The 23178-nt window shown below is 33.5% G+C and overlaps 1 protein-coding gene across 3 annotated transcripts in view; it reads left to right on the top strand.

The window, feature by feature from the left end:
* ELP4 (elongator acetyltransferase complex subunit 4) overlaps positions 1 to 23178 on the top strand; it is a 246888-nt gene that overhangs the window by 89944 nt on the left and 133766 nt on the right. For all 3 annotated transcript variants that reach the window (XM_060159468.1, XM_060159466.1, XM_060159467.1), the window contains 3 exons: positions 1823 to 2011; positions 19446 to 19554; positions 22584 to 22690. In XM_060159468.1, the coding sequence (XP_060015451.1) occupies positions 1823 to 2011; positions 19446 to 19554; positions 22584 to 22690 (405 nt within the window). The remainder of the gene's footprint in view (positions 1 to 1822; positions 2012 to 19445; positions 19555 to 22583; positions 22691 to 23178) is intronic.

Genomic DNA, 23178 nt, shown 5'->3' with positions numbered 1-23178 from the left:
GTTAGGAATCTAACTTAAGCTACAGTTCATAAGATAACAAGTTTAAGGATGAGAAAAATGAACCTTAATCTTGCCATTTTGTTTAAATTCTGAGTTTCTAAGTAATACATAAAAATGAATAACCTATCATATTTCACAGATATAGGAACTCATTGGAAATTTATTTATACTTCTAACATATACCATGGTACATCATATTACTTCATTTTATTCAAGTAATGCAGAAATAAAAAGAAAATAATTTTTATGGACTGTTGAGGATCACCACATATGGTATCTTAGGTGCTTGTCATCATAACCTCAAGGCAACCAGAAAAGAAAATTGGACCAACTGCCTTGATATTATTGTCTTTGTGCTTTAGGCCCTAGAAGTCAGAAAGTTTTTCTCAAATGTGCTTAGACTAAATTCCTCTTTTTAAAATCTCATTCTCGCAGTTTTATCCAGGCCTTTGTGTCACTTTATATATTTGAAGAATTATATGGTCTCATACAGCAATGTTCTATTCTATCCTTTTAATTTTAGAAATGAGAAAACTAAGGCCTAAGTAATTACTTGTTTTACCCAAAATCATACATCTACTTAGTTGCACAACGCAGACTTTAAGTCTGTATCTTACCCATCTTACTATTGTCCCCATAGTCTTTCCTCTTCTAACATTTCAACGTTTTATTCATTTTCCCTACTTTCTTTTGTCAATAAATTCTACTTGAAAAGGAATACAAAAAATCACTTGTGTGTCTAATATCAGGGAGATATTATATATATATTGTGTATGTGTGTATATATATATATATATATATATAGTATTGGGCAATAACTAGTTGGCTAATAAATTTTATTAGTGATATTTTGTAGCAACAGCAAGTGATATATATATTTTAGGATCTTGTTTCATCAGAAATCACATCTGAAGTGGCATGTTCCAAATCTTTGCTTTGGGAGAATAGTCTTATTTTCCCCGTTAGAATTGTAATAATGATTTTCCAGTTATTTCCATGTGCCAGGTTTTGCTAAGAGCTCCTTCCTTTTCCTGGAAATTTTGCTGAATTGCTAAGGAAAGCATTTGCAAAACATTTGTTCAGTTAGAATAACCCAAACAGTAGAATTTATTATAAACACATCTGCTGGCAAACATTTATTGACAATCATTTTAGGTTTTATTTAATGGTTTTTCAATACTCTTTTCCCAAGAAATATCATTCACTATTATTATGACCTTAATGTCAATGGGATCAAGTTCCAAACATTCACCTGTTAAGTTTTATTAAAAGTGTCAAATTATTATCATAAAAAATAGCTTCAAGAAGAAAAAATAGAGGCAAGTGTAAAATGCTAAACCCCAAAAAACACATTTTTAAACTTCTTTCAAACAAAATAGTAGATGGTGGACATGATAGAATTTATCTGAGAAATAGTGAGCACTCTGTAGTTTATTGAAAGACTTACAGAGTTTTGTAAGAATGGTTTGTAAGCATTCTTACCTGTGATTTGTTATGTATTACTTTAATTGCCTCAAACATAACTCTTAGTCACCGTTAAGATTTAGAAACAAAAGCTTGAGGCTTGTGATACTCTTCAAATTTTCCAAAAGAAAAAACAAAACAACAGTTCTGCTATTTTTTTATAGTCTTGTAATCTAAAAGGTTTCCTTTATATTGCCTTATTATTGATAATACATAAAACTTTTTACTACGTCTGTTGACATTATCTCCCTGATCTGTTTCAAATAAAAATAAGAACTGGCAGATGAAAGTAAAAGAGGTAGGTATCCTATTGTTTAATAAAACTTAATGTGTTTACCTCCCTCTCACTTTCCCTTAGAAAAAACAGAAAAACATTTTAAGAATAGGAATCCAGAATCTTGGTTCACCTTTGTGGGGAGATGACATTTGCTGGACAGAAAACTGTGACAGCAATCACAGTCTTACAAAGTTCCTCTATATGCTCCGTGGTCTCCTGCGAAGCTCTCTTTCAGCCTGTATCATCACAGTGCCAACACACCTTATCCAGGTAAGAACCTTCCAAAACTACTTTCTCCTAACTCGTGGTTTATAGTGAAGAGCAGTTTATAAGTGCTTTATGAATCCAGTAAATTATTTTCTTGTGCCATTTGGGTAAAAGAGACTTCAGATGCTTGAAATGCCGGAGCAGCAAGATGTCTTTTAGATTATTCAGTTCTCTAGTACTTGTGGTTTTAATATACAGTGAGTATGTGGTAATTTCATCTTCACTAATTTTTTTATTTTTTTCTTTGATTTATTGTGAACTTGCTAGTATCATTGTGACATGAGGTTGATTTTGCTGTCATATCTTGTCGTTGATCATAAAGCTGATCTGAATATAGATCTTGAAGAGATAATTTTACACCCATGTATAGCAGCATTATTCACAACAGCTAACATGTAGAAGCAACCTGACTGTCCACTGACAGATGAATAGATAAGCAAAGTGTGGCATATCCACACAACAGGATATTATTCAGCCTTAAAAAGGAAGGAAGGGGCTTCCCTGGTGGCGCAGTGGTTGAGAGCCCGCCTGCCGATGCAAGGGACACGGGTTCGTGCCCCGGTCTGGGAAGATCCCACATGCCATGGAGCGGCTGGGCCCGTGAGCCATGGCCGCTGAGCCTGCGCGTCCAGAGCCTGTGCTCTGCAACGGGAGAGGCCACAACAGTGAGAGGCTCGCATACCGCAAAAAAAAAAACAAAAGGAAGGAAGGAAGTTTTCACATGTGCTACAACAGGGATAAATCTTGAGAACATTAGGCTCAGTGAAATAAGTCAATCACTGAAAGACAAATACTGTGAATCCAGTTATATGACATACTTGGAGTAGTCGGAGACAGAAAATAGAATGGTAGTTGCCAGGTGCTGGGGGTGGGAGAGAATGAGAGTTATTATTTTAATGGGTATGGAGTTTCAGTTTTACAAGGTGCAAAGAGTTCTGGAGATGGCTGGTGGTGATGGTAGCACAACATTATGAATGTGTGGGGGTTTTTTGTTGTTTGTTTGTTTGTTTTTTGCGGTACGTGGGCCTCTCACTGTTGTGGCCTCTCCTGTTGCGGAGCACAGGCTCCAGACGCGCAGGCTCAGCGGCCATGGCTCACGGGCCTAGCCACTCCGCGGCATATGGGATCTTCCCAGACCAGGGCACGAACCCATGTCCCCTGCATCGGCAGGCGGACTCTCAACCACTGCGCCACCAGGGAAGCCCTATGAATGTGTTTAATACCACTGAACTGTACACTTAAAAATGGTTAAGGGCTTCCCTGGTGGCACAGTGATTAAGAATCCACCTGCCAATGCAGGGGACATGGGTTTGAGCCCTGGGCCAGGAAGATCCCACATGCCGCAGAGCAACTAAGCCCATGCACCACAACTACTGAGCCTGCACTCTACAGCCTGCGTGCCATAACTACTGAGCCTGCATGCCACAACTACTGAGGCCCGTGGGCCCAGAGCCCATGCTCTGCAACAGGAGAAGCCACCACAATGAAGAGTAGCCCCCGCTCGCCACAACTAGAGAAAGCTTATGTGCAGCAATGAAGACCCAATGCAGCCAAACATAAATAAATAAATAAATAAATAAATAAATAAATTTATTATTTTTTTAAATGCTTAAAATGGTAAACTTTACACTATATGTACTTTACCACAGTAAAAAAAAAAATTGAAAAAAAAGCTGATCTGAATAGGACTAGTCCCCATCTTCCCTCCTGGTTTCTATATATATTTCTCCTGAAGTTACACTCTCATAAAAAGAGGCCAGCCTCCCCAGAGAAAGACGGGTCTTTGTAAGATTTTCTCATTGGTTCAAACAAGTTCTTTTCTTAAGAGTGTTCAAGGGGCAAATTTGGGACTGTTTCCACAGTATGTATGTATATATGTATACATACACTATAACATGATACTAGAAATAATATAACTGAAATACCTGCTGCAATGAATGGAATGTGAAAGTCAAAGTACTAAATCACTGAAGTCATTTTTTCTAATGTACATACTAAAACACTTTGATTTGGAATGATTATAGCAGAGAAGTTTTGAGCTCTGTTTTACTCCTCTAAGAAGTAGCAATTATAACAATAATGAGAGCAACTAGCAAATAAAAAACACTAAGTCAGGACCTAACAATTCTTACAGAATTTTTATGTAAATGCTGTTATCTCCATTTTACATGTAAGGAAACTGAGGTATAGAGAAATTCAGAAATTAGATCAAGGTTAAATACTTGAGAAACCATAATTTGAACCCAGAAAATCAGATTCTAGAACCATATTATGGGAAAGTTCTACTACAATATCTAACAGATTTGTATTCTGGAACTCATTCTTTCAAAGCTAGTAAATCTCAAATCTTTAACCTTAGAGCTAAATAGAAAGGACTTGAAGGGTTCATCTGAATTAAGCTCCTGTCCTTGGATACGATAAGCATTATCCCTGTTTCACAACTGGGGTCTGAACTTAAATAACATATTCAAGCAAATCAAAGAAACAAGGACTATGCTTGGTGACACTCCAAAGGTCTGTGAGAACTTTACATTTAATTACATTAACAGAAATACAGCAGATATAATTGAAATTTGGAGGTCTCCAGGGAGTACTTGAGTACTCGAATAAGAATAGACATATAAAAAAAAAAAAAAAAAGAATAGACATATAAAACAATGGAATAGAATTGACAGTCTAGAAATAAACCCATACATCTATGGTTAACAAGGGTGCCAAGACCATTCAATAAGAAAAGAATAACCTTTCAACAAATGGCATGGGACAACTAGATAGCTACATGCAAAAGAATGAAGTTTGGACCCTTACCTCACACCATATACAAAAATTAAATCAGAATGAATCAAAGACCTAAATTTAAGAACCAAAATAATTATGAAATAAATATATGTATATATGTAATTTTAAAATTTATTGCAAAGGTGCCTATGCAATAAAGAAAAGAAAGAAAACAATTTCTAAGGCCATTTTGGTAGTGATCATCATTATTATTTAGAGAAGAGATTCCAAACCTATTGTGAATGTTTGTGACAGTGATTCCTCTAGCCTCTGTGTAAGAGAAGAGCAGTAATACTATCAGAAGACTTCAAATCATCCTATGTACACCACTGAACATTAAGCAGTATTTGAATTTTGGTATTTTATAGATATATTTGAATTCTTGTAAAACTGAAAAAGATATAATTTAAATTCTGCTTTTTAAAATACCAGTAAAGAGACTATTTTGAAATGGAAATAGGAGAACATAAGGTCAGACTTTGGTGACCTTATACCACAGTCTTTTCCCTAGACAATTTTGCCTAGCTATCGTATAGTAGTCTTCTGGTCCTAATATCAGTGGAGCTATAAGAATAAACAAATAAATTATTCCCTTGCTCTTTGAACATGACATCTGACCATATATTTGGTTTTTTATGAAAATACTTAGGAGAAAATGTAAAACTTAACAGTTTGCTTAAACCAGTCATGATATAAATAGTGGATAAAACTCTAAATAAATCTTAAAGACTGGCAAGGAAAATCACAATGTTTAGGCTAAGAAAAAGAGAGGCTAAGAAAAGAGAGTAAGAAGTGGAAGCAGTATGCTTACAAAGCTAACCAAAGACATATGCATACACAGAACCAGGGAACTGTGAGTTTGTTTAATAAAAACTTACACAGTGATTTCTACAGGCCAGTTGCAGTCCTAAGATCTTTTCAAATATTAACTCATTTAATCCTTATAATAATCCTATATTGTTGGTGCTATCATTATTTCCATTTTATAGATAAGGAAAAAGGGACAGAAAATTTAAGTGACTTTCCCAAGATCACACAGCTACTTGAGTGGCAGGATTTAGATCTAAGTGTTTCCCTTCCAGGTACCATACTCTTAACCACCATGCTCTGCTGCTTATTCAATGGAAGTACTAAAATAGGGTCAAAATCAAGAAGCAGACTGTGTACAAAGTAGCATTCAATGATAGAAAGAGCCTGGGCTTTGGAGGGAGATAGACCCAATTAGTTATTTGGTCTTAGTCAAGTCCTAACTTTCTCAGCCTCAGCTTCTTCATTTGTAAAACTTCAGAGGATTAGCAATAACATGTGCTCACCCAGTGCTGGCACATGGTAGGCACTCATTATATGTCAACAATTGTCACCTTCACTATTGTTACTTAAACACACCTCCAAAACTGAGAATTTGAACAGAGATCAGGCTACAAAAACTAAGGTACACAAGTCTGTCGAAGTAATAGAAATCTTCAGCTTTCTGCCTCTTTTTATGAACAACATGGACAGGATCTTCTCACAGGTTGGACAGGATCTTCTCACAGCTTAGACAGGTTAGGAACCTTGACTGAAGTCAGATGGCCATTGAAGTCTTAGTAACATCACCTATTGTAACATGACTCTTTTTAACATCATACATCAACTTCCTCTCGACTATGACCAGTGCCTTCCCTGAAGACTCTAAGTCAAGGTTTAAATGGTGATTGAATAATTTATTCAATCAACATATATTGATTGCAAGTACTATTCTAGGCATCCATGGGGATAAAGTAGTGAACAAGACAAGCAAGGTCCCATCCTCCTGGAGTTTCTTCAGAAATATGAAAGATAGAATGGATGGAGCAGACAATCAGTATATGTACGTATTTGGGATGCTTGAGCTTGGTATTTGAGAGTAAAGTAGATTCTGACAGGAAATAGAAATGCAGTTTGATATCCTTGGAAATTTTGTCATATAATTAAACATCTATAGATAATAGAAGTGTGACACCTTTATTTGAATATATTATATAAAGTAACACTACATTGAAAGTATATAAAATATTTATTTCTCTTAGATTGGGAAAAACAGCCAATCACAACCCTCAGAATGGGAAAAAATATTTGCAAACGAAGCAACTGACAAAGGATTAATTTCCAAAATATACAGGCAGCTCATGCAGCTCAATATCAAAAAAACAACCCGATCCAAAAATTGGCAGAAAACCTAAATAGACATTTCTCCAAAGAAGATATACAGGTTGCCAACAAACACATGAAAGGATGCTCAACATCACTAATCATTAGAGAAATGCAAATCAAAACTACAGTGCGGTATCACCTCATACCAGTCAGAATGGCCATCATCAAAAGATCTACAAACAATAAATGCTGGAGAGGGTGTGGAGAAAAGGGAACCCTCTTGCACTGTTGGTGGGAGTGTAAATTGATACAGCCACTGTGGAGAACAGTATGGAGGTTCCTTAAAAAACTACAAATAGAACTACCATATGACCCAGCAATCCCACTACTGGGCATGTACCCTGAGAAAACCATCATTCAAAAAGAGTCATGTACCAAAATGTTCATTGCAGCTCTATTTACAATAGCCCGGAGATGGAAACAACCTAGTGTCCATCATCGGATGAATGGATAAAGAAGATGTGGCACATATATACAATGGAATATTACTCAGCCATAAAAAGAAACGAAATTGAGCTATTTGTAATAAGGTGGATGGACCTAGAGACTGTCATACAGAGTGAAGTAAGTCAGAAAGAGAAAAACAGACCGTATACTAACACATATATATGGAATCTAAAAAAAAAAAAAGATTCTGAAGAACCTAGGGGCAGGACAGGAATAAAGATGCAGTCATAGAGAATGGACTTGAGGACATGGGGAAGGGGAAGTGTAAGCTGGGACGACGTGAGAGAGTGTCATGGACATATATACACTACCAAATATAAAATAGATAGCTAGTGGGAAGCGACCACATAGCACAGGGAAGTCAGCTCGGTGCTTTGTGTCCACCTAGAGGGTTGGGATAGGGAGGATGGGAGGGAGACACAAGAGGGAGGAGATATGGGGATATATGTTTATGTATAGCTGATTCACTTTGTTATACAGCAGAAACTAACACACCATTGTAAGGCAATTATACTCCAATAAAGATGTTAAAAATAAATAAAGATTGCATGAAGTTCAAAAAAAAATAGCCAATCAGTGTTCTTACTTTAGTTATTAGCATTCTGTCAGACCTGTACAGTAATGATTAGTTACCCTTTATTGTACTTTTGGCATGCTTCCCATGTTTAATTTCATTGTAGAGAAGGAACACATAGTTACGGAAATTGCAAAGAGGGGGAAAAGTTAGAATAGGGAAAATAATGACATAGATTCGAAACTGACTTTAACTTATTGTTGTAATAAGACTTTTCAAGTAGAGTGGAAAAGAATTATTTTTAAATTTGCATTTGAACTATTTTCTGCTCAGCCTCATAACTTTGAACTTGAAATAGTTTATTTCCTTTGGGTTAGAGATTATTTTCATCACAGCACAGGAAATAACAAGCATACATTGAAACAAATGAATAAAATAAATTCTAAATATCTGTTTGCTGAAAACACTAAAATTATTCATCAAATATATTATGAATGTCTTAAAATATGTATGCATATATAGTCCTAAACAATTTTCCCTGTGAAGTAGTATTATTACTCATCTGCTCTCTTGCTAGAATATAGTTTTAGTATCTGCCCAAAGACACTGTATTAAAAATGTATGTGAAAATGGCCAAGTTAAATACAGACTTTGTTACATGCTGAACTGTGGAGCAAAGTGTCATTAGAAGGAGCAGAACTATGGACGGCTCCCCTATATTCCGGCATTACTCAGTTCCCAGATCCCTGCTGTGTAGTTGTTCCACTCGCCAAGAAGCCTGTTAAAGAGCCCCCAAGAGCATGTGTACAGCCCTCCATGTTAATAGTTAATTGGTGAGGATGGCAAGATGAGAGGACAGCCGAACATGTGGTCTCTCAGACTCAAGCAGTAGACAGACCTTTAGTTATAATAACAGCAGCTGCTCACATTCTCACAACTCAACTGTTCAAAACTGTTGTCGAGTGAAGATTATAGTGGATTGAAAAAGAAAGAGGAAAAGTTACATCATAGAAAAATAACTAAAACCCTACCTTGAAACTCTTCCTTCCTATTATCTTAAGTATGAGAATATTATTTCAACTTTTAAAATCTTAAGTATAAATTTCCATATTAAAGATTGTTATATTTCAGCTGCTTTTTTTCCTGTTTACTGTTAGAAACACAAATGTCTGTACACCCTTCGAAACTTTTTAACGAGCTTTTTTTACACGGTGATAACTTTGAAGCTGTTACAATTGGTTACTGTTTGATTTCCGTATCTAGCAATATATGAAACTCTAATGTTTTTTGGTCTTATAAATGAGAACTGGCTTACTATTAGCGAAATTTGTCATCCACTTGCAAATTATACAAATATTTTGTGCCTTTTAAATTAATTTTATTTGCAATTATCAGTGACAGTTCTGCTTAAGAAAAATGGTGACCAATAACATTTATTCTTTTTGGAAATAGAAACTTAGTTTCATGCCTTATTATGATTATATTGGTGAGGCGAAAGGAAAATAAATTTCCCCTAGCTTATGCATTTTATTTACACAATATGTGACAGGTTGTTCTCGATTTGTATTTTTTATTGATTGAAAACACTTTTACCTGAAACTGTCAGGAAATAAATATTTAAGCACTTAGAGTGGTAATTAAAATAGGAGAGGTTATTTTTCTATACCTTTCTCACAGCTTTCCTTTCAAACAGAAAATTTACTTTTTATTATTGCTAATCTATTCAAGCTGTCATAATCTACACTTTTAAGGAATTTTTAAATATAAACAACCCAATAAATTTCTCCTTAACTATAATAATGCAGGAGTGAAAACTTCCTTGACATTTTTGATGATAAAATATGAAATAACTTTTTCTCATTCTACAATAATTCTTTGTATTGCTAGCATTTAATGTATTTGCTTATAGAACATTAGTTGGTAAACTATTTAAACTTTCTTTTATTCAGAATAGATTTTAGATTTGTAACTGGCCTATAACATTTTTATTGGTCATTGCTGACACTTCGTCAGTAATAACCCTATTCAGTTTTTATCATAAACCACTATTTTCCAACAATTTTATCTGTGGAATTTCCCTCCCCACCCTCCCCCCGCCTCCAGCTACCTCACTGAAGAAAACTATCACCAGCATTAGTTACCTTATACCAAGGAAAAATCATTTTCTGAAGAAAAGCAGGAAGACAGGCCCTTGTTACATGTCTCTTGAAAATTGAAAGAAGTTTTAGTGTGTTATTTTAATTGATATATTTTCAAATCAATCCTCTATAATATTAATATATGAAAACTTCGAAGCCACTGAAGTAAATGATGCAGTATGTTTCAGTGTGGAGAAATTCAGAACAAACCTCTTCACATCCATAAACTTTTGTGTTCATGCTGAGTATTTGAGCAGCTAAACTCTAAGGCAGGCGATGGACAGCTATAGAACTAACCACTAATATAGGATTATGAAATGTGGACTCCAGTGGCCTTGTGAATTTCTCTCAGTGTGAAATCTTTTATTCTTAAAAGAAGACCTAAGAATAATTGTATGGTAAGGGAACAACAGACTCTTATGAGTTTACAACTATAAAATTCTGGAAAATATTGTTTTTCTAATTGTTGATATGAGCATCATTATAGGAAAACATAACAACACCTTCTGCCTTATAACTTAATCTATCTTAAATGGTCTTTTAAAATGTACTTTATTAAGGAGAATTATTATTTGAAATGGTCTTTTTAAATACAGTTTGTTACAAATATTTAAGGCTGAAAATTACAGATTCAATCTCTTGATCACGACTATCAATTATTAAAGGATAAAGTTGGATATTCTGGGTATCAGTTTTTCATATTCTCAATTAAGAATCTACCTTAATTTTTCTAGACCTTCTCAACTACTCTGATATAGATTGCAAAAAATTAACATTTTTAAAAGTTTAAAAATAAATAATTATTTTTAATGAAATGAATCATATTCAACCCATATTAATTTTACCATATTTGTCAAATTCCAGTCTTTGGAAATTTAGTAACTTCATACAAGTCTGGTTGGGTGTAAACAGAGTCTGTTTTTCTTTACAACAACAAATAATAGAACTGTGTTTCAACTCTGCTCCTATATGCTTGGATTTATAAATTTTTATAGTTCCAGTGTTTTTTTCTTCTGTTTCATATTACACAATCTAGTGTTTGATTAATTTTTTAAATCAAATCTTAGCTTGTATGCATTATACTTATATTTCTAATTTACTTTCTTGGTCCAGGATGTTTGAAAGTTTTTACACAAATAAACTCCAAATTTCTTATAAGTTTCTGTCTACGTAGAGCGTTAGGAGCAGTATATGTGCCATTTTGTCATAGTGTAAATATGCATATTAAATAAGGGTAGCATATTTAAAACTGTCAGTAAGATTCATGTGTGTCTTCAAAAGTAAAAAGAGTCATTTAGAAAACTTTTATTATAATTAATCTAACCAAATCATATTTGATAAGGCATACAATGAAAAATAATTTTGACTTTAAATACTTTTTTGCTTTCCCTAAAATTATGAAGTTTTGGTTCATGTGGCAATTCATACTATATAGTTCCTAGTAGTGGTGATGGTTGGTAAAGTACTATTTAGAGCCAAAATTTTCAAATATATCAATGATAGAAATAGAGAAATGTCTCATCACAGTATGGAGATTGAGTCATCTGTTTGGGCATATGGAATCTTTGGCTGCTGGACTGCATAGTCTTTATAATGCCCAATGTCCAGGCATGGACACAACTGTTCTGGGAGCAGAATCAGGGAGGGACTCTGTGTTTCGTCTCCTTGAACATGATAGAAGAAAAAAAGGGGAAGGATCTTTAACATTATTTTTATTATAGACTCTCCTCTACTACATCACTTTTGTGTACAGAAAAGAAGTACAACTTTACTTAATTTTGTATTTATTTTACAAATAGAATTACTAAGCTTTTTATCTTGGGTGTTACAAGCTTTCTGAAAAACACCTATAAGAAAATGCAAATTTTGAATTATTCCTATTTATATACTTAGATGCATACCTTCCCTTAAAGAAAGATTACTGTCTTCAAAGAAGGGTGATACTTATTTCTTAATATCGAGACAAAACATGCTTGTAACGAATTATAATTTAAAGCTGTTTAAGTACCAGGTCATGTATTATATCCTAACATTATTTTTTAGCCCTTTGCTATTAATTACATCATTATTACTATATAAAGAGTTCCCGCTTCTCTAATAATGTTTTCACACCCTATGTAGTTAATCTTTAATGTTGGGGAGGATGGGAGAGAGATTAAATTAGCTTTGTAACCTCTTTCTCTTCCAGGCTGATGATGGAAAATAAAAGCTCTTAGCCACAAAATGTAACACTTAGAATTAATATTTAATTAGACTAGCAAATTGTACACAGTGGCTGAAAGCTTCCGAAGAGTTTTTAGTGCCACAATTGACTTACAGGTTTAATAATAACTCACTTCTAGAAGCAAGTGCCAGTTCAGCATAGTAGAGCCACTGTAAGAAAGTCCTGAGAGATTAAAATCAGCAAACCAAATGGCAGGCAGGGATTCCTGGGATGGAGCCTTCTGGAAAGCTGGGAGCTGGAATAGCTTTTAAGCCAGGATTCAGATGAGAACAGTGGGTGAAAAAGCTGATCCCTCCTGTTCTGGGAGCTTCTGGTTGTAGGCCAAAATCTTAGAACAGATTTTTACTAAATGTTTTTGCTGCAGCTATTAACTTACATTGAAAATCAAATATTGAATAATTTTTCTGTAAAATTTAACAAAATTTTTGTGTAAACATTAGTTCTTAATTTCTTATATATTAGTACATAATATCTGTAAACTCAGATCATTAGATTATCAGATGGGTTTGGCGCTGTACATCTATGCTGTTTTGCTGTGACATGCTGTTTCCTTGTTCCCTGTATAGTTGATTTATATGGTTCATTTCTATATTATTTCATTACGGGACATTATGCAGAGCCTGAGAAAGAGATTCTGAAGTCTGTAGCCCAAGAAATTTTTTCTTCCAGAAGAGATGTATATCAACAAACATAAATCAGAAGCATTTTTAATTTTTAAAGACCTAATATTTATAAAAGCAATTCTACATTTGTTTATGCTTATGATGCAATTAAATTATAAGTGAATAATTGGACCTCCTGGTGAAACATTGGATCCTTATATCTCTGAGAATTTAATCTGGTGAAAAAATAGGATACCATGAGTTTGAAAATGTGCAAGCACAGAACAGCCAACTAAAAAAGGAACACCTTACATAATTTGTTGGTTATATCTTAAATAATTGAAGGAAAGCTAGTCATTAGTTAAAAATTCAAGCAGGTGAGAACCTTGCCAGCAGAGGGAGTAGTCCTGTCTTCCGTCAGGTTCCCATCATATTCCCACCTGCCTCAGCCTTTTTCGCAGCCAGTCTCCCATCTGGACCTGGCTCTGTCAGCCTGTTCCTGATGACAGGCTATAATTTTATACTCAATATGGGATTATTCTAAGCTGATTTTAAATTTTAGTATCTTTAACCTACCACTGCATCGCAAACATCAGCTGGATGCTCTGTTTGATATTTGGATATTAGCAGTCGTTTTTCCAGGCAGGGTGTGAGCTTTTGGACATCTGCGAATTGCATTTTAAGGGTTTCATGTATAAAGTAGTGAGCAACAAATTTCTGATTTAGGAAGTTACCCATAAAAGATTTTAAAATACAAGTGAATTTCCATGGGAATAATTTCTATAATATGAAACTAGATGACGTGTAGTTTATTAAAAATGCCTAAAATTAATTATGAATATTTTGCTATTATTCTGTTCAGCCTATTCATTACAGCATTTTGTTCAGTCCATTTATAAGGGTTTTCAGAATTGTAAGTTTTTTTAATGTTTTATATAATAACTTACTAAAAAATAAAACTGATGTAAACAAATGTTCTGCAGAGCATGTAGTATTTGAGACCAGGGTAAATGTAAATAATATATCTGAAAATAACATCATGTGTTCTTTAAAAAATGCTTCAATTTTAAGAAACCAACATTTTCATACCAAAATATAGAATAACAAGTGTATGATTAGATGGAAAACAAAAAATATGGCTCCATTGCTTAATCCTACTAAAAATCCTGGTATTTGGCAACATACTCAACAATTTCTTTTGCCCTTGAGGTAGGTATATTTACCATTAGCTTCTTTGTGGATATGTTTTAAACATTAGAAAAAGGAACCGAAATATGTTGTTTTATGATTTCCCTACATGAATATCAATATACAATGCTACTGAGAGAGTGTTGCCATTAGGATTTTTTTAATTTACAGAAGTTCCTCCATATTTTAAAATTGTATGTGACTTTGAGTAAAGTTCAGTATTAAATCTGGAAAGATTTAATCTAATACCTTCACTAAGGTTAATATTATTATTAATATATATTAGTATAATTTTGATAAAATTATATTCTTTCTTAAACTCAAAATTAATTATGAATATAATTATCTCCCCACTATCAATTTTTTTTTTTAGTAAAATAAGAGTCTAATCCACAGAAGTAAGTGACAACTCTGGGAAGGTGAGGGAAGGCATGTAAAAAGTTACAAACTGTATAACAGTTTTTTGGGGGTTTTTTGCGGTATGTGGGCCTCTCACTGCTGTGGCCTCTCCCGTTGCGGAGCACAGTCTCCGGACGCGCAGGCTCAACGGCCATGGCTCACAGGCCTAGCCGCTCCGTAGCATGTGGAATCCTCCCGGACCGGGGCGCAAACCCGTGTCCCCCTCATCGGCAGGCGGACTCCCAACCACTGCGCTACCAGGGAAGCCCTAATTTTATTATTTCATAGTCTTGATTTCAATTGAATAGAGAACTTAATAAGCATGGAAAAACAAATACCTCATTAAATATCCCTAGATTTATCCCTTCATTCAAGTTTGTTTTTTTTATTACACGACAAAAAAAAATGTCATGAGTTGTGGTATGTTTGTGTTTCTAATATCATTTTTCAAAAAATGTTATTATAACTTGAGCTGTTAAGTAGAATACTTGCTTTTCTTGTGGTGATTCCCTCCCCACCATAGACACACACATCGTTTCACATAGTAGGGTCAAACATAAAGTAATTTAAATATTTCTTTAACTTTTCAGTATTAATTTGATAGTGCTTTTGTGCTATTGTAGTCCCAAATCTGATGTGCGTGCCGTACTCAGATGGAGCTCTACCCTTCATATTGTGTGTTTGCTGTCTTTCTTATTGAGTAACCCAAGAACTTATTCTAATTTGAGGCGTTTCACAAATGCTTTATGTCAGTTGATTTATTCCTTTCAAGCTTCTTGATAGTTAAGTGATTGGTTAATTACTTTTTAATTATCTTGTTAAAATCTTTCCTGGAAGTATATATTGTATTGGTACAAACTATATCGTTTATATTGTTGAGGTAATTAAGTCCAAGTAAGTAAGGAAATATTCAGAGTTTTTTGATATATTCTCATTGTTACTTGGTTACTCTAAATAGGTATCTCAACTATTTTCATTAGAAAACAAAGGGAGCTTCCTGTGGCAGTAGTTGAATTTTTATCTCTTAACAAAGTTCTTAATTTTGGCTTTATGAGATTTGAACTGGAAAATAGCATTAAATTAACCTTCCTTTATTTAAAATCTATTTAATGGATTTGGCATATCCTAATAAAAAGACGTTACCATTCTGTAGAAGTAAATAGGAAACATTCTATGAAACCAAACAAGGAACAATCAAAACAAAAACTCTGTGAAGTTTTTTGTGAAATTAAAATTGGAGTAAGAAGGTAGTCAACTGGACATTCCGATTTGCCTTTTTTATTTGCAACATCATTTCACATAATTTAAATTTAAGTAATTAATTAAGAAATTACACCACAACAGAAAGTTTTAAGAACCTTTTATGTAACTTAATACAATGCTATTTGGGATTGCCAGCAAACTCTTAAAACTCCTGGACCCTGGCTCTCTCCTGGCTTCCCTCCTAGTCATGTCTTGGCTACTATCCAGAGCTGACAACTTTCACCCAGGACTGAAGGGCGATTTGCCTAGTATAAGAAAGATTTTTGAGTCATCCTTGATTTTCACATCCAGATGGGCAGGAAGGAAGAGTGGCAGTATCATTGTATATATTTGGGTGATGTCATTATGCCATGCATGTGGTGTAACCATTAATTTACTCATACTGGTGAATCCTGAATGTCCTTACTCAAATATTCCTATTGGCAACTATATTGCAACAACTTCAAATTTAACACAAAAATTATTCAAAATTTATGTCTAAGTAATAGATGCACAAATACCTTTACTTCTCCATTTCCAACTACATACATATACTGTAGACTAAAGAGGTTTTGCATCTTGGCTAATAACATAAAAACACTTAGAATCTCTTAAGATGAGAATATAGAAGTTCCAGTTTCCAGGCCTCTGCTAAAATCATTATGCTAAAGCTTTCTGAACATTGCAGGTTATAATAAGACAATTTATTGTCCATAGTGCATTATTCCTAAAGTGAATTGTGATTATTATGCTTTTAAGGATTTTTAAAAGCAGTTAATTTTAGATTCTTTTAAGTAAATTTACCTACCTTTATCTAAAAGACCATTTAGTATTAATATTATGATTTGAAAGACATTTTGACAAGAGTGGTTTTAAGGTACGATTACATCAATATACCACGTTCCCTATGAATCTTGGTGGTAAAGAAGTAATCTGTAACACTATTTGAACTTTTAAAAAAGTAAGTACCTTTACATGCCCAAATATCTTTTATGCTCCTACAAATAATTGTAAGACTGAATGAGTTTAGGATAAAATTCATCTCATTCAGAAACTTAGATGTTATTCTTACATAATTTCCTGTGCTTTTTATTTTATAGACATTTTTCAGATATCTATACAACTTTCACAATTAATCTGGTTTGCCACATTACATAAACTGTTTTCTAGAATTGCTGTGCAGAAAGCAGTAAGCTCACCGTTAAATGTAACTTATATTATGGTAATGATTAAAAGTTTATTCTTGTTCTGATACTTCATGGAAGCTTTTAAGATAGAATTTCGTTTGTAGTTAATAACATGTAAACCTATGGAGCTTAGCAATATGACAAATGAAATATATGTATGAGTTTCTGAGATTTTAAAATCTAGGCTGTCTGGATCTTTTATATTAATTCATCAGTTTTCCTCTGCAAGGTGGATAATTGATATTTTTAATCTCCCGCAAATTACCTTAAAAAGACTTATAATGTAGATAAATATTACAGGATGTTAAGTGGTTTATTAGTCAATTTTAAGGTTAAATTAAGGAAAGAAACCTTCTTTGAAATAAATGTCATGTTGACCATTTAAATACACAGGACCTTGCTTATATACTACTAGAATGGAAGACTAATTCCATACTTAAACGTTACAATTTCTGTCATTCATAAGCCCTGGTTTATATCACCGAAATCCTGATATTTGAGTCGTAACAAAAATTGACTTTTATAATTTTAAATTCAGATATTTAGATACAAAGACTCAGTCTTCTGTTTATAGATAAAAGGAAATCTGACCTTTTTGATTAAGAAATATTGTCAGTAGCCTTTATAAGTGCTTGTTCATCTGAGGGTCCATGGCAGGAGTACTCTTCCCAGTTGAGTTTATCCTAAAAATGAAATGATAAGAGTCTGCTGGTTGTTATCTAAGATCCTTCTTAATGGGAGAACACATGGTTATTCTTCATCTCCCACTTGTTCTCACCCTCTACAGCCAACTCAGCCATACCCCACCCCCACCCCAACATTGTTCAGTACTCAGCACAATGAATCATTTTCAAGTTGACTCATTGTGAACTGTCTCCCAGCTGTTGGAATGTCTGGCAGACATTTTTGTTTGGGTGAAGAATAACTGGCTGAAACCCAACCTGGATGAGCTCGATATAATGGTCTTTGGCTAAAGAAATATTGAGAGGAGCATGTTTATGGCCTTTGAAACCCCTGTTATTCCTGGAGTAAGACCATCCCCTGTGGCATAGAACTGAAAGTAAGGGATCAATCTGGATTATTTTCTCACCATTGAATGAAAAATTGCCTTGGAAAAAATAGGCATTTCCAAATGATGTTCGTTTTTCTATTCTTGGTACCTCCCCCCCGTGATTGAAAGTATTAAAGACAATTAAGGGTAATTACTTTTGCTGCTTCCTTTTAAGAGCACTATTTCAAAGGCTGTAATATTCTCTTCATAACACACATTTCTACTTACAGAGGAGTTGCAAAGTACTGCCCTAGATGTGAGTTAACTAGTCACTTCAGCATAATGTTTAGTGACAGAGGCTACTGTGTATTTCAAACCAAGTCAGTTAACATTAACCAACCCTCTTTTATTTTTCATTCTTATGCAATCTTTACAAGAGAACTTAAACAGAGGAATACCAGTAAGGTCAATAGTCAATCACATTTTCAGAAAGTGAACATATTTGATTGTATTTGGACTTTTCTTAACAGGGGACATAGCATGAGACTGTAAATTGTCTTGACTGTTTTACATTTCCCATGCTTTTTTTTAAGGATTAGTTTTAAAATGGTATATCAGTGTATAAAATGGGAGTTTCAAAATTATAAAATTTTATAAACAACAATCTTTTCAACTTATCCTGATCTTCAGATCAAATATTTTTCTAAGGTGTTATAGCCTATAAAATAGTTTTCAAACCTATCACCCTATCAGGAGTTATAAGGAATAATGAACTTTATTAAATAAAATAATTCAAGAAAACCTGCAGATTATTGTGATTATATTTTTAATTATTGTATTTTTTATAGTCATGAAATTCTGGGTATTTTAGAACTATTGCTATTTAAAATGTGACATCTTTTATAATGTATTGTTCAGCAGTATTTTTGATTCAGGTCTGGTTGTGTTGGGAAGGAAAGGGTAGGCTACTAGTCTAGTGCTGGTCATCTACAATCTTTTCTTTGCCTTTATCGTTATTACAGAGTCAAATAGCAGCATTTGGAAAGAGAGAATAGAAGACTGCAGAGCTGGCCATGCTGCAGACTCTTAGCTGGACCCTTCCATGTTTCTAATATGATACAGAGGACCTCAGCTATTATAAGGCTGGGACGTGGTCCCAGTTGACAGATGCTAGTGGGATCTTCCCTTATACATTATACTGTACTATATACTGCTTCTAAATTCTGATGTTTATCAGATTTTCCAATGGGCACTGGGTAAAGTAATTTGAAAAAATAATAGTATATGAAAATAAAGGTAGCCTTGCCCCTTAAGACAAGAGAAAAACTATTTTTCTATGAAAACTAAGGTATGCCCCCTCAGCTCTTCAAATTAGAATAGCATACCTACATGGGCCATATTTTTCATCCAGTTTTCCACCTGTGGTAACTTTTAAGTTATTTCTCCATTTTGATAGTCTATCTTCTCTACAATTTGTCATTGAGATGGCGTAATGACATTGTCTAGATGGTATATTTTAAATATAACATGAGTGTTTTGTTTCCTTGTTTTACAGAATAAAGCAATTATTGCTCGTGTTACAAACTTGTCAGATACAGTAGTTGGTCTGGAATCATTTATTGGTTCAGAGAAAGAAATCAACCCATTATATAAGGATTATCATGGTAAGCAGCATCTTTATAATGAAAAGGGCATGTTCTAATTGCCTGGAAGAATCTTGTCCAGTCATAATATCTACTGTCTTGTAGCATGAATTTTATTTTTTAATATATCTGTTAAACTTTTTTCCTTCCTGGCCAATCTTTTATGGCAGCTTGTCACCAAACTACATTATGACTAAGAAGCATAGTAGCTATTTGAAAGGTGTCAAACCCAGATACTAAGGCATGGCTCAGTCAGATGTACAGTTTGTCCCTAAAGTTGCTGTGAAATCAGTCTTACTTATTAACCATGTTAGAAATAAATATTATATAAATTCTAATAATAACAGCTATGTATAGTGGTTTATACTTTACAAAGCTTAGCTGTATGATAAATAAAATTCATACTGTATTACAGTTAAAAAGTCCTAGTCAATCACATTTTCAGAAAGTAAACATCTTTTATTATATTAGGACTTTTCTTTGATCATTTTGTTGTTAGAGTTATTAGCAAGTTTTAAAATGTTACCACCCTAGTATAAACACAGGTCAAGTAATCAGGCTTCTTACTTATATTTTTTGACTTTTAATAGTATTTTAGTCATTTGGTTAACTTGGGGATTTTTTAAAATAAAAGTTCCTACATAGGACTGTCTCAATAGGGTAAGTTTAGTAGTTATGCTTATCTTAGATCTAAGCTGAATATAGAGTATGGTGAATACTAAATTTTTACCTATTTATTATTCTGAATGAATACTAATTATTGCTATTATTATTGTGGAACTACTATACTTCCATGGAAAACCTTAGTCTAAAGACTGAATAGCTTATTTGAGGCCTGCTACAAGATTGTGTAAGATTGTGATTGTAGGACTGTGGCAATTTCTAGAGGCTACCAACAAAAGGATTATAAGATACTTATGACCACCAGGGCTTTAAAGAGTTGGCATAAAACCTTTTAAAAAAATAATAAAATAGCATGATCTAACAATCGAGTATTTTTTAAAAGGCTAGAAAATATAAACTGTGAACAATAAATAAAATATAAACTGTGAACAACAAATAAAATAATTTTCCTCATGATCATTGCATAAGTGTGGATGTGGTATATGCCCAAATTAACCCTCTATATAATTCATTTAATATATTACTATTGCTTTGGTAGGAAGAGAACTGTTAAGGTTAAACTATTTCCCTTTTTTTCTTTTTCTAAAATTTGTATTAAACTATATAAAATATTGTATTAGTTTTAGGTCTACAACATAATGATTTGATATAGGTATATATTGAGACATATAATATTGTATTAGTTTTAGGTCTACAACATAATGATTTGATATAGGTATATATTGAGAAATTATTACCACAATAATTTTAGTTAACATCCATTACCACACATAGTTACACTTTTTTTTTTCTGTTGGTGAGAACTTTTAAGATTTACTGTCTTAGTAACTTTTAAATATACAATACAGTATTGTCAACCGTAGTCACCATGCTACACATTACATCTCCAGGATTTATGTATCTTATAACTGGATAAACTATTTCTTTAATTTATTATTTACATTTTATGTTAAAACAACTGAAGTTAAACATTATCTTTATAAGTTATATCTGAGTATCATTTGTAAGTGCTATGAGTTTATAAATTTAGTAAAATCATATTTTATATTTAAAAAAATATTATTTTGATTGAAACATTTCAAGGGTTGAAAAGCTATGATTTTTTTGTGCTGAAATCTCTGGATTGACCAATTTTGTTTGCCACAGATTAATGGATGATTCTGATGAAAAGTAAAGTTTCTGTTAATAAGAAGGACCTGATGAATGATTGATTCACTCTGTAAGGCCTCCTGATTTAACAGTTAGCCAAACAAGCACTTACAAGGTTAAAATGAGAAATGTGCAAGTGGAAGTATGGTGTGATTATTTCTAATATATTTTACTAAATAACTCTGTATGAGATATTTTTAATTTGTATGTAAAAGCTGTCTTCTTAATAACACCTTTTGCATTTTCTTAAGTTTAAAAAATTAAGTCAGATATTTTAGTGAATTATTTTTGAAGGGGCCATTTCTAAAGTTAAGCACTTGGAGGTTGACCCTTTTAAGCTAACAATAATACATTACTAAGCATCCAGATACACACACGCACAAAACTATATACTAGAGAAGCAATTATGTAAATAAGATTTATCTAATTTGTTCGAATCTGGATTTCCCTTCTTCCCCCATGTTGAGGGATCAGTGTCTTTGGGATGGTAATTTTTAAATATGGGCTGAGTCAGGCAGAGAGACGCGCTGAAGAATCTTCCATGTCTTCATCTGTGGCAAATGACCCCGAGTTTAGTCAGAAACTGCATTAAGCTGCACAAAAGCCATCCAGTGCCCTTGTCAGAAAAAATTAGCAAGTGTTTCTATTGACAAGAGGCCAAAGCTCACGGTTTACCTAGCACTGTTACAAAGCTTATAACAGCTACATAAAGGTCTAACATGCCACAGAAATGAGTGTCTTGGGATGGCATGGGGGTTAATGTTTGATCCTAGAGTGTGCTCTGAAATGTAGTTTTCTTCAATGGTTTGTTCAAGTCATTAATAAGGTATAAAATGAAATACTTTTCATTAGTGCTTCACTGGTTATCAGTAACCCATAAGCCTTGTTTTGCTGGCTGCTTACTGGTGCATTTAATAAAATAAAGATCACTCAGTGGTGCCGTGGGCAGCATGCAAGGTGATAGCCATATTTGCTTACTGTAAATACAAGAGAAAATCACACACAAACCGGCTGTAGTTTTGACAAGTATTAAGATCCTTCTTTACATCTGTACTTCTGTACCAAAGTGCAATTAGTTTTCCTCGCACAAGGATTTCTGTTTATCTTATTCTGCTTGATTACTTGAGTATAATCACACCATTTGCTTCATTGCTCCTGGTAGTAAGCTCCAGTTTTAAAAGGGGGAGGATGCTTGTGTGTAAATTTACAGAATTCTGCTGTAAGACTCTTTAATTTATGCATCCAATGACAGCGTTTTTTAATTTTCTTTTCACAAGGTTTGATTCATATACGGCAGATTCCTCAGCTTAATAACTTGATTTATGATGTATCAGATGTCAAAGACTTAGCTTTTAAATTAAAAAGGAAGCTATTCACCATTGAGGTAAGAGAGAATTTTTATGTTTGAGTCACAGTCTTGAGGTAAATAGTATCTCTTTTACTTTAATGAAATTCATAGGAGATATTTCATGCTAAATATTTTTAAGTTCTTTTGATGTAACAGAATAATTTTTTTAGACTATCCTTTTTTGTCTTTTATTTTAATGGTATATCATTAGAGTATAGCAAAAATCATTTTGTTTTAAATGTCTGTTAAAAGTAAGGTCCAAACTTACATGAGAAGTATGACGTGCATATTTCCAAGGCTTTCAAAAGCGTGTTTAATTAAATGTTAATGAGCTGTGCTTATTTGTGTGTAGAGTGTGAATGCTACCCACAATTGTGTATGGCTAAGAAAAGAAGATCCTTATCTACATTCTAAAAGCAGTTTTCTTTACTATTAGTGAAATCACCTTTCCTCTTTCCGCGCTGAATAAAACAAAAGTATAATTTACACCAGCGTCTTTAAGTAAATTTTCTACAGAAACTTAA

Source organism: Lagenorhynchus albirostris, chromosome 9, assembly GCF_949774975.1.
Source record: "Lagenorhynchus albirostris chromosome 9, mLagAlb1.1, whole genome shotgun sequence".
Taxonomy (NCBI): domain Eukaryota; kingdom Metazoa; phylum Chordata; class Mammalia; order Artiodactyla; family Delphinidae; genus Lagenorhynchus; species Lagenorhynchus albirostris.
The sequence above is the reverse complement of the archived record's forward strand: the minus strand, read 5'-3'. Positions and strand labels throughout refer to the sequence as shown.